Consider the following 12,493-nt stretch of genomic DNA (forward strand, 5'->3'; position numbering starts at 1 on the left):
AACAAACAAACTTACATTCACATTTATAATATTAGGAAGGATTGAAATCTAAACTACGTATAACATTAACTTGTAACATTTTGAAACCTAGTTTCGGCAACACTGTCCGTCCGAATGTCACAACTGTTCAGCTAAAGCTATTAAAGCTGAAGTTGAAATACAGCATATTGGTAATTTGTTTTTAGATATTTGCTTTCCCATTTCGCATTATCTTTTCCATGTACTCTGTTATTGACAGTAGCAACTTCGTAGCCGATTGATCTTTAAGAATAAGAGTTTTAGGAATTTCAGCTTTAAGCTTCCACGAGTATACAAGGCGAGGCAAGTTAGGCTAAATAAAACTGTCACGTTCAAACTTGGTCAAAACAGCAAACCTGTCTCACAACACACTCAACCACAACTTGTCACTTGTTGTATAAATAAATATACAGTGTGTCTATGAAGTGTGAGGGGTTCCGTGCATAGTTAAGGTTTTAGATAGGTAGATAGATAAAAAGTATTTATAGCACATACAGAAAAAAAAGAAAATTAAAAAAAACAAAAGTTAAATAAATATATATGCGCAAAGGCTTATCGCTGAAGCGATCTCCTCCAGACAACCTTTGGTTGAGAAAGCATGTTTGGATGGAAAACGGGATAGTGCAACATTCAATATAAAAATAAATAATTTATACACATTGTATGTAGCGTATTAGGTTTTAAGGCGAGGTCTCCATTTAACCCTGACCTATAGTTTGCATTTAGATCAATCACGAGATAGAAGATATATGAATTAAGTGCATGCATTTCTTACAATTTTTTGTGTTAAAGTTAAATACCAAATTAAAATTACATTTTCTCTCTTGTTTCAGCTCAATTTCAATCCAATAATATCGTTTTTATTCACACTGGACTTTTTCATCATCATGCTGAACGTGAGTAATTAATTTTTATTCAATAATATAGCTATATGTATAATCGTAAAAAACGTGTGTTTACTTATGTAGACGCGTTAGAAGTTATACTTCTTTGGCGTAATAAGATCAAAATCTTTACAAAAATTTTATCTTTCGCCTTATTCTGTTTGTAGAAAAAACTACACTAACAATAGAAAAAGGTATTTAATACATTGAAAGTTTTTTCGCGCATTATCTAGTTAATAAATATAATAAAGTTTATTTAAATACCACAAATCAAAACAAAACAAAGTTCTCACGCATATATACCTACGTTATAAATGTGTTTATTTTACTTTGTTGATTATAGCTTCAGGTGTCGGTTTTTGTGGTGGTGGTGAAGGTGTGCACTTCGTAAAAATTTACGCTCATAATTTTACACAAACGCGCCAAATGAAGTATTACTTCGAAAAGGCGTGTAAACCGGGTCATTTAAGAAACAAAATGGCGCCGTCCAATTGGTGCTAAAATACGGCGGATCAGGCGGTCGCCCAGACAACCGGTATTGCCAACTTGACTGTAGCATTTAACTAAAGCCATCCTAGAAAGGCTATGCCGTATAACTAAGAGACAGAAATACGAAGTAGTTTATGAATATTCTAAGAGATGGCACTGATTTATTTGTTACTCAGATCCTAGGTTAAATAAATAGGATCCTGAGTAAAAAATAAATCCGGAATAGTAGAAGCGCAGTAATATAATCCATGGCCTGATATTTTGCTTGCTTGATTGATCCCCACATTGCGTCCCACAGATACATGAACACCGATATTTTGAAAAACCGAAAATACTTACCTGCCCTAGCTTGTATATTTATGAATTGCTGGTATTTATCAAAATGAACAATCACTTGTTTACATATAGTGATAGCGAACGCAGGAGCAATTAAAATGTATAATCCATATTCCACAGCGTTATTTAGGATTAGTATTTTCATTATGGCGCCTAAAATATTACCAGCGTCGTTAGCCAACAGAAACATAAATCTTGCAGATTTTAAATATAAGATTAAGAAATTGCTTATTGTGAAATGTTATTATACCACCCAAGAATATTTAACAGATACAATATTATAGTTTGACATGAATAATAATAGATTAGACCAGCAATTGAGTATAGAATTGATCAGAAATATGCCGATTAATCCCGTAATTTTAATGTCAGTTTTGTAATTTGTTACTTATTCCTCCCCCATTTCTTGTTGATTGAGAGATTGGAGATTCTAACTTTGCTTGTTTTTTTATTATTATTGTCTATAATTGAAAGTAGATATTAGTTTAACAACATATTTTTAATGCATGCGATTAAAGGCGGATTGTTATAGCTATAGTACCAACCAACATTGTGAAAGCCAATCAGCAAATAAACGAATTTAATTTAATTTCTGAAATCTGATAATTATGCTATGAAATTAAGTATATAATATAATAGATAGTCACGAAGCTGTTTTGAAACAGAGTTGACAGAGTTAAGCATGTACTAAATTCCACTTTTCTATGTCCTCAACAGTTTCCATACCCTGCTATATACACTGACTGACTAACTTAGTAACAGACAAAAGTATAACGATGATGAAGAAACTTTTTCTTTTTGAGTGAAACTACCGACCACCTGCGCATATTTGTACCGCATATTTAGTATGGAGATAATACGTTACTTCGCTTGAACTGTTCGAAAAGCTACTCAATACTGATATATTTTGAAATAGCAACAGCTTTCCGGTATTGATATTTTCATGTTATTTGTAGGTACAAATAATGAAACGCCTATCATTAACAGCGATCCGACATCATAATGAAAAATGTTCAGCGTTAGTTAAGACAAAAATGAACGTTGAATATAATTAATCATTTTTTAATTTAACGGACTGGGGATCTAACGGACAGGCAAACAAAGACTTCGAAATTATAACGAAGAAAAATGTGACTCAAACAGCTACCGGGATAAGATTGTTTTCCATGATAGGCATTAGGTGATAGTTCGAATAGAGCGATGCCTATTTTTCTGGCATGCACTCACTCACCTCGCGTAAGCATTCCTAGGCATGCCATCGAATGCCATTGCATCCCAAAGTATGCAACGTGCCGCTACTGCCGTCGCGTACTTCCGTACTATCTTTTAAAGTTTTTAATGTCACAGTGGGAAATCTTGAAGCAGATCTGTAAACATTGGAATCTGTAACGTTTTACGACTAGTTAGATATATACTATAAATATACTACGACAATAAATACTACGACAATAGATTTTGTGTGTTGTGTGTGTGCTTGTTGTTTTGTGTTGTGTGTTTTGTTGTTTTGTGTGTTGTGTGTGTGTGTTCTTAGATGGGTGTTTTTTGAATAATATACATAAATTCTTATGAAACACATATAAGCACCCAGCCACCGAAAAACATTAATGTTCATCACACAAACATTTTCCAGCTGTGGGAATCGAACTCAATCATCGGTCTCAGAAAGCAGGGTCACTGCCCACTGCGCTATCGGCCAAATAACTTTCGTTACAACCACATTTAGTAAGATAAATAAATCCAAAAATGGCCATTAAAATGTGACCAGACTATAAAACCTAAACATTACGAAATACGAACGGAGAAATGAATGGTTTATTTAACATAATTCAAGTAAATAATGTGTACTTAAGTTATTTGTATACTATTCAAGCCAAATCATATGTACATACTAAATGCTCCTTCCAAATCCCGGCATTCATACACTTGGAGACAAAGAGGTGTTTTGTTCGCGTCGAGCTTTTAAACTTTAGGCCTGTAAATCCCTAGGGGGTAACCTTGGAAGTTTAAGAAAATAGTAAGTTTGTAATTTCATTTCATGGAATATTACAATCATTTTTAAAATTTCCTACTATGTTTTTAAAATTGTAACTTAAAAAATATTATTTCAATTTAATTTTATATATAAATTATTTAAGTTATTTATACCACTCCATGAATGATATTTCACAAAAATAATAATAATTACAAGCTAAAAATATTATTACAATAAAAATAAGCCTTCTAACTGTTCACTTATGGGCATGGTACCCAAAATGCTGGCGCTATTGGGTCGAATCTCTAACTTTTCTTTTAAGTTTAATAAAGTAAGGAGTTTTAACTTTAATTAAAATATCACTTGCTTCAGGGGTGAAAGACCTGCATGCCTGAGAGTTCACGAGTTCATATTGATGGTCATGATGACCATCAATATGAACTCGTGAACTCTCAGGCATGCTGAAATGATAATTTTAAATATCGTAGTGCTCGGCAGTCGTCTCTGAGGTTATGTTCATTACGTATTCGTTTTAAGAATGACTACTTTATAGGCTCTTTTGCAACGACAGATTTGTCTATAAACGACCTTACAATAAGAGCCAAAACTCTAACCCTCTAATTAATAAAAGTGGCATAACGTCAGAATAGATAAGCTGTGTTCCGCCATACTTAAACTTCAGTACATTTGATTAATAGGCGGGTACGCATCTTACAAAATGACGTGGCATAAAGTCGAAATAATTATCCTGCATTCCAACTATCATAAAAAACACTGTATTCCGACTACGTTGTTACTTTTTTTCACTACAAGTTAGCTCTTGACCTAGTGACCTAGGTGTCTGACCTAGGTGATGTAGTCTAAGGTGGTATCGGGCTAATCTGTTAAAAGGTATGGTAGTTACATTAATCCTTAATCGGCTTTTGTTGTTTCTTTATTGGTACCCAGCCACGGCCAAACCCTTCCACCAGACCAGAGAAAATTCGAAAATAATAAATTCCCAAATTTCTTCTACCGGGGATCGAAAGCGGGACTTCCTACCAGAGTGCGCACCGCTGCGCCACGGAGGTCGTCAAACCATTGTATTAGCTATAAAGCTAAATAAAATATGTACAAAAGTGCTTTGGCTATCACGCAGTTGCTTATGTCAGTTCCGCTTAAAGAATAATCTCGCTTTACTTTAGTATATTTAAATTTAACTTCATACATAATTCTCATTTGACTTTCTAAAGTAATTTTGAGAGGCTTAAAGGACCGAGCTAATTAAGTCAGCGTATAAACTGGGCCCTTACAAATAATGTAACAGTTTCAAGCCAACTTTACAAAAACAACGCAAAACTAAAAAAGGAAACACTTTACGAAGATTCCAATCTGATGGCAACCACATGCATTCTTCTTCTTCTTCTTCTGTTCCTGGGCCTTTTCCGCACTTGGTTGGTCTGGGACCGTCCGTTGTACGTATGGCCAATGATGCGGCTCCCCGCTGGATAACTCCAACCAGCCGAGCTCACTCCAGAAGCTTAGCAGGCCGGACAGGTTGCCGAGTGCTTCATGGAGTGTTGCTGAGGAGCCAAGGTGTGCTGTGCGTTGTTCTACTACTCCATTGCATTGGAGCATTACGTGTATCGGGGTTTCTTCCGTCTCCATGCATGCTCTGCAGAGAGGGCTGTCAGTTGTACCTAAAATGGAAAGGTGTTTGTTTAGTGGGCAGTGCACTGTTAACCACATGCATACGAGTCGTCATCATATTTTGGTGACCTCCCGACACGCTGTGGTTTCATGAGTAGAATCTCGGGATCCAGGCAGGGAGAATTTGAGATTTTATACTTAATTTCTGAATTTTCTCTGGTTTGGTCTGAGGACGCGGGCGATGGAGAGTGCTATGATGATAATGGCCTGACGAGAGACTTCGGCCACCCCACAAAACAGTGCTGCTAAGCGTTTTAATGTTCCTCTACGAGATAAATCCTGCTACCTTCTTTAACTGCATCATTAGTTGGCTATCTTGTAGTGAAATAAGATAAAGAACTTGCCTCATTGAGGGACAGTAAGACTCGAACATGAACACACGTGTGTCCTATTAATTTTATCTCAGTTCTCGCAAGTAGGCTGCCATTTGCAATGTCCTCAAAGCGTCAAAGAACCTAATTATCTAATTACATTCATTAGTAACCCCATGTTTGGGTATGAGAGTACAGTGTTTAAAAACAAAAGTTATACGCGTCCTACTTATGCGGTATTTAACAAAGAGCTTGGGTAAAAAGTGGTTTGCGCATCCAATCTCTTATCTCCGAGAGATTGCGACATTATAACTGAAAAAAAGGGTTATGTTGCTTTTTAATGAACCAATATTTGCTGCGTTTTTTACAGGTTTTTTTTTTAAATTCGTAACATTTATAACTTGACTACTCATTTCCGATGTGGAATTATTGTAATTAATTTATAATTTTTACCCAGCTGGGCACGAACCTGCTCTAATAATTATAATTTCTCTTCGTAAGTGCTTATAGAAGTGGCCCTTTAAAATAGGACAAAAGCTAGGTTAACCCATAGTTGGCGCAGTGGGCAGCGACCCTGCTTTCTGAGTCAAAGGCTGTGGATTCGATTCCTACAACTGGAGAATGTTTGTGTGATGGGCATGAATGTTTTTAGTGCCTGGGTATTTATCTGTATATAATAAGTATAATGTATATTATTCATAAAAAATATACATCACTCAGTGTAGGAAACGATGTTTTCGCTCAAGAAACTTGCATGCCTCGAAGTTCTCTATAATGTTCTCAACGGTGTGTGGAATCCACTAAACCGCACTGGGCCAGCGTGGTGGACTACTGCCTTAACCCCTTCTCATTATAGGAAGACAACCGTACCCTTTGTGGAACGGTAATGGGTTCAAACCTCGCCTTACAAAGAGCCCACTGCTGGGCAAAGACGTCCTCTTTCTAAGGCGGTACGGTCCTCTTTCTAAGGTTGTACAAATGCTCAGGATAAACTATATGAGGCCGAAATGACTGAATATTACAATCGATTGCACTCCAGCCATATTAACTCACAATCAACTTAATATATCGTTTTGCATAACCGCAGATAGTTTTAATTAATGTGGTCATTAAGCCCGCCGAGATTTCACAATGCGGATAATTGTACCAACAACGAGCAAAAATAATACCCGGTTTTTACCCAACTGTGGTGAAGCCGGGGAAGTTTATACAATTTAAAGTCTAGCAATAATTATTTGTAGTAGTAGTATAATAATAATAAGCCTGACTATAGACCCGGCGTCAGTTCTTAAAAATAGCAGTGCATTGCTCTACTGGGAACGAACGATTATCACTGACAAGTTTATTGCGGCTAAATACACCTAGTGCTAGTCCATCGATCAGTGCGCCATGCGATAATTGTTGACATTACTATTCCATATGACGTTAATCTGGTGAGAGCTGAAAATGAAAAAGTATCTAAATACTTGGACATTGCTCACGAGACCACTGCCATGTGGAGTTTTGAGTCGACCGTTATTGTTCCGATTGTCGTTTCTGTCAATGGTCTTCTCGCAAAAAGCTTCGACCAACATCCTAAGAAGCTTTCGCTTGGTTGTTGGATCAAGGGTCGGATACAGAAGGCAGTAGTCCTTGAAACGGCGCGTATTGTGAGGAAGTTCCTCACTCTGGAGCCCTGACACGAAGATCTGTAAATCCGTGAAGAGTAAACAAAGGCTTTCTCGAGGTACGTTTCCTGTGAACTTTTATGAGAGTAACTATCTCGGGGACGAATGTTTAACCTAAATCTGTATTAGCCTAGTGGTTAGGACCTCGGGTTCACTTTCGGGAGGCCAAGTTCGAATCCCAGAACCTCTAACTTTCTAAGCTATGTGCGTTTTAAATAATAATATCACTTGCTTCAACGGTAAAGGAAAACATCGTGCAGGAAATCTGCCTGCCTGAGAGCTCTCCATAATTTTCTCGAAGGCGTGTGAAGTCCACCAATCCGCACTGGGCCATCGTGGTGAACTGCGGCCTAAATCCGGTAATGAGTTGATGAGAGATGCTTGTAGGTTCTGTCGATATGTTAGGCATGTAGGAGGTTTCTGCCGTGGCTAGTTACCACTCTACCGACAAAGTCGTACCGCTAACCGATTTAGCATTCCGGTACGATGTCGCGTAGAAACCGATAAAGGTCGTGGGTTTAACATAACTGTAAACTGCTATACCAGGTTACCATTTTTGGCAGGTGAGATTGCAGTCAAGTGCGAAGTGTATTGGAATAAAAATAAATAGTATTAAATATCATAGGATGCTTTACAAAGAAAATGCTTCAGTGAGAGGTTCGGAGACGTTGTCGGAGGATGTCATGGAAATCCATTTTAAGGAAGCAATCAGAATAGTTACTTTATTGAGAATGATAAAGTAACTTAATGAGTTTACCGTGCCTTCATTGCGCTTTATTTAAATAACTTTCCATTTTATTACACCTTCGAGCTATAAAAACGAATGGCAGCATAAAATTCACTCGATGCATTTTAAATTTTAATGAATTATAGAGCTCTACAATATAGCAGTTATAAAACTTTTTATAATTAGTATGAATGAATGAATGAATAAACTTTTATTGTACACCAAAGAAAAATATAGTTACAGAGATATAAACATACGAAACATAGAGCAAGAGGGTACAATTACATAGCGATTACTTCCAAAGACGAAAATTAAAAAAAAACGTAAATGTTAGGCAGGTGATGCAATAAATAAGATATAAACATTATTGTAAAACATTGTTCTATTATGCGTATGCGTATGCGTAGTGTTCAAGCTATTTACAATGAATAGGAGTATAAAGATTAAAGAAATTATAATTTACATCGTATGATTGTATAGATTCTTCTGCTTTTCGCGGAGTATAGCAAATTCATTGTATATTATGGTATTTCGCTTCTATCCATTACTTTATGTTATTTTGTTTTCACAAAACTAATCTTAATCCTAAAAATAAATAAACTTTCGTAGCTTATTTTAGAATAATAGAAATTTTGATTGGTAAATAAGAATATTTCAGAGTATAGGAAAAAAATGTGACTTTATAAATGTAGGTTATTCTCGTGTGGCATGCGACCTGCGTTGATACGCTAGCAGTGTCCCATTTATCATGCGCAAACCAAAAGGCTCGAGCAGCTGTGGAATCTAGTTCTCGATGATTTAGATGAACTAGGTTATTTGTAGCGCTTCTGAGACTTTGAAACTACGGTCATCAAGCGCAAATTATTATTTTAATTTTTTTTATACTTGGCAGACCTAGCATATTACCCATCCGATGGCATAAGAAAAGTTTGGCCTTTAAACAGACCAACAAATATCAGGCAATGCAAGCAACAAGTCCTACAAAGTGGCACACCTTGTTAATCAATTTGATGCGTAGGTTTTAATCCTTATGTGCCCGTAATTATACTTCAGCCTGGAACCAACAATGCTGCTCGGTGGCAGAAATAACACACAGTACAGCATTGAAAGAACATGCAAATCTCAGTGACCTTGAATAGGAAGCCACTAAAGCTTTTGACGAAATTTTTGATACATGGTCGCCCAGATATGAACTGAATGTAGCCGACCAGCTTTTGAAGTAGCTCAGGTTTGTTAAAATAGTCCTCGGTCGAATTAAGTTAGCTTGCGTCCGCGTAGTCGAAAAGAGAGAGGAAAAAAAACCAAAGTAATTAGCACATCTATGCTAACATAACTTTAGTCGCAATTGGAAGAATGGATCGCAGGCGACACAGCGATCTAAAAGTCGTAAAAGTCCCCCTACCCGAATCCTCAGTGACTTGCACGCAAGATGATAATCTTAATATATATAAATCTCCTGTCACGATGTTTGTCCGCGATGGACTCCTTAACTACTTAAGCGATTTTAAATTAAATTGGCACACCGTAAGCAGTCTGGTCCAACTTAAGAGATAGGAAAGCTTAGATCTTTAATTATAGTCGCACTTTTATTTTATTGCAAATTATTTGTCTATAATTAATTGACAGTCACATGTTATATATGCTACTATACTCATTTAAGGCTTAGCGATTCTGAATACTTTAAAAACAAAATCAAACGCAGACTAAGTCGCGGGCAACAGCTAGTTCTTTATGAAGATGTAAGCCAAAGTGCTTAATAGAGGCACGGCACACCATTGTATGAAATAGGAGGTAAATTTCCCCAATCAACCTTTGAACACAAATATACCAACAGGGATAGCATGCGAACCACCCGCTCGGTCTACACGTTACTCAAATTTTTCTATTTAAATTGACTGATAATGGGTAGACATAGCACTCTCGTGAAGCACATCCTAGCCCTACATAATAGCCTGAGATTTCGCTGGAATAACCTTGAGTCATTACTGTCTGCTCCAATCAAAAATTTCGGTTAGATCAGTGTTAATAGCATCAACCGTAGTACTAGGATTATCAAGGGTTCAATGATGATATATTTGGATATCATCTGCATACATGTAACACGAATATGTACGAATAGACATACGTTGAGAAATTTTATTAACAAAAATTAGGTACACTCTGAGGTACTCCGGCCGCATTTCAAACATTCTATCATATTAATGTTCCATAATACTTAACAAGACGTCTTTTTAGAGTTGCTGGCGAAGAAAGAATACTTAGAATACGTTTTTTATCGACACTATCATTTGAATCAGAAATAGAGAAATTCAGGAGTTCAATTTCAATGTTGATTTTATCAACGCGGATTTTGTTTTGACCTACGCGGATTTATCCATTCCAAGTGACTCAAGAAAATTCTAAAGTTTAGCGGTATCACCATTCTCGAAGGTCTTATAGATTTGGCGTTGTTGGACATCTCGGCACAATGTATTACAGCGATTCCTTGATTTATGGGACTTTAATCGGTTAGTTTCGGTTAATTCTATAATGACGTTAAGCTGTCGGTTATTGTCACAAAGATGTAAAAGCTCACCTATGCACCTTTGCTCTTAATAACTCTCGTCTATGAGAGAGGATGCCTGTCTTCAGAAGTGGGACGCTTACAAGCTGGTGATGATGATGAGGTGTAAAATAACGCATTAAAAATTCACAGTCAGACGTAATTTATGGTTTAAAATTGCTTTAGAAATTATTATAAAACATTATGACGTCATAACTTCTCTACGCCAGCGCCCGCAACGCTTCAGCGTAGTAACATTTATGTAGCTCGTAAATAACTTGAAAAGAGATGAAGTCATAAAATATAGAGTTATGCCCAAGTATAGTCACACCTTTACATCAGATCTAATTTAAAATATAACCGTCAAGTGCGAGGCGGACTCCCGCACGGAGGATTCTATACCTTAGAAGGAAGAATCTAACTACTTATAAAATATATATATATATATATATAAATAAAAAAACCCACGACCAAAATGACCTTCAATTTGATACCCATATTGAGTGACCATTAAAATGTAATAAATCATATTGTGGTGGCGGCCATCTTGGATTTTAAATTTGTCATAGTGTGTAGTAGTCAAGCCCTTTCGCACACAAATCATTTTAATTTTTATTTTAGCGACCTTCATCTATACTGAAGCTGACTCTGTATTTTTTTTTGTCTGTGTGTCAGTTTGTCTGTATGTAGGTCATAGGATACATTTTATTCCGAAATTTTAACCGAGTTTGCTTTGGAGAGTGGATGAAAGTGTTCGGTGATTTAACACCAAAGCTCCATCAAATGTGAACCGATTGAATATTTTTTTCACAAGTCACAGCTTGCATCCTGGCTCATCCCGGATGAAGGATTAAATTCCGGGAAAATTAACGGTTTCTGAAGGTTTTAAGGTTCATACTGGAACTTCAGGTTATTATTCACTCTTTTGCCAAAAAAGTACTTTATGAGTACTTTTAGTATTAAACATGTATAGGGATTTGATGCAACAAAATAAAATAAATATAAATATTTTGATCTAAAACACGGAAGTGTTTTAAGAAGTGTTTTGGTAAATAAGTGGTTCTTGATTAGTTTTATTTTCATTTGTTTGACACCAAACCGTTCCGATACATAACATTGAGTACAGCGCTATATTACCAGTTAATTGTAATGATATTGTCTGGCGTATTACAGTATAAAATTTGTCACGGAAAACCAATTCGAACAACTTTATCAACATCAATTCATTGAAATTACAGAAAACCTAATTTATTTATAGCACAATATCTAAACTTAATCTGCGGGCATTTGCTAGAATATTTTCAAACAACTTTGTAATGGAACATTTTATTTTACTTCCCAGTCCTTTTTAATTGTTGTGTTTCTAAGTAATTGAATGCAAATAAATCCAAAAGTTTTATTTTGAAAAAGGGTTTATTATAGTAACAACTATAATTTATATTGTAGTTACTTCTCTCAATGTTGACAAGGGAACCACAAAAAATGGATATAAAATAAAAATGAGGGTGGTGCGGTTTATTACCATCACCTTCCTCACTAGCTATTGCTCGGCAATTCGTTGCGCATTTATCTTACTAAAAAAAAAGAAACCGGCCTGCACAAAACCCATAGTTTACCAAGATCTACTAACCCGTTTAAACAGTAGACTTTACGTAAGGAATTGTTAAATTTTTCCTAATATTTCTGAGAGAACCTGCTAAAAACAGAAAAAAAAAATCAAAGAACCTCGGCACGAGTTTTAATTAGAGAGCAGCGTAAGGCAGAGCTCTGAACCGGTTTCAATTTACCGGCAAATTGTGGTAAATAACCAGTTTATTTTAATGTTCCGCGTTTTACCGGTTAAATGATAGAACGAACC

The 12,493-nt window shown here is 36.1% G+C and overlaps 1 protein-coding gene across 1 annotated transcript in view; it reads left to right on the top strand.

Moving 5' to 3' along the window:
- LOC120636353 overlaps positions 1–12,493 on the top strand; it is a 143,762-nt gene that overhangs the window by 74,617 nt on the left and 56,652 nt on the right. The window contains exon 5 of the mRNA XM_039907801.1: positions 852–914. Within this exon, the coding sequence (XP_039763735.1) occupies positions 852–914 (63 nt within the window). The remainder of the gene's footprint in view (positions 1–851; positions 915–12,493) is intronic.

The sequence above is a fragment of the Pararge aegeria genome, chromosome Z, assembly GCF_905163445.1.
Source record: "Pararge aegeria chromosome Z, ilParAegt1.1, whole genome shotgun sequence".
NCBI classification, from domain to species: Eukaryota; Metazoa; Arthropoda; class Insecta; order Lepidoptera; family Nymphalidae; genus Pararge; species Pararge aegeria.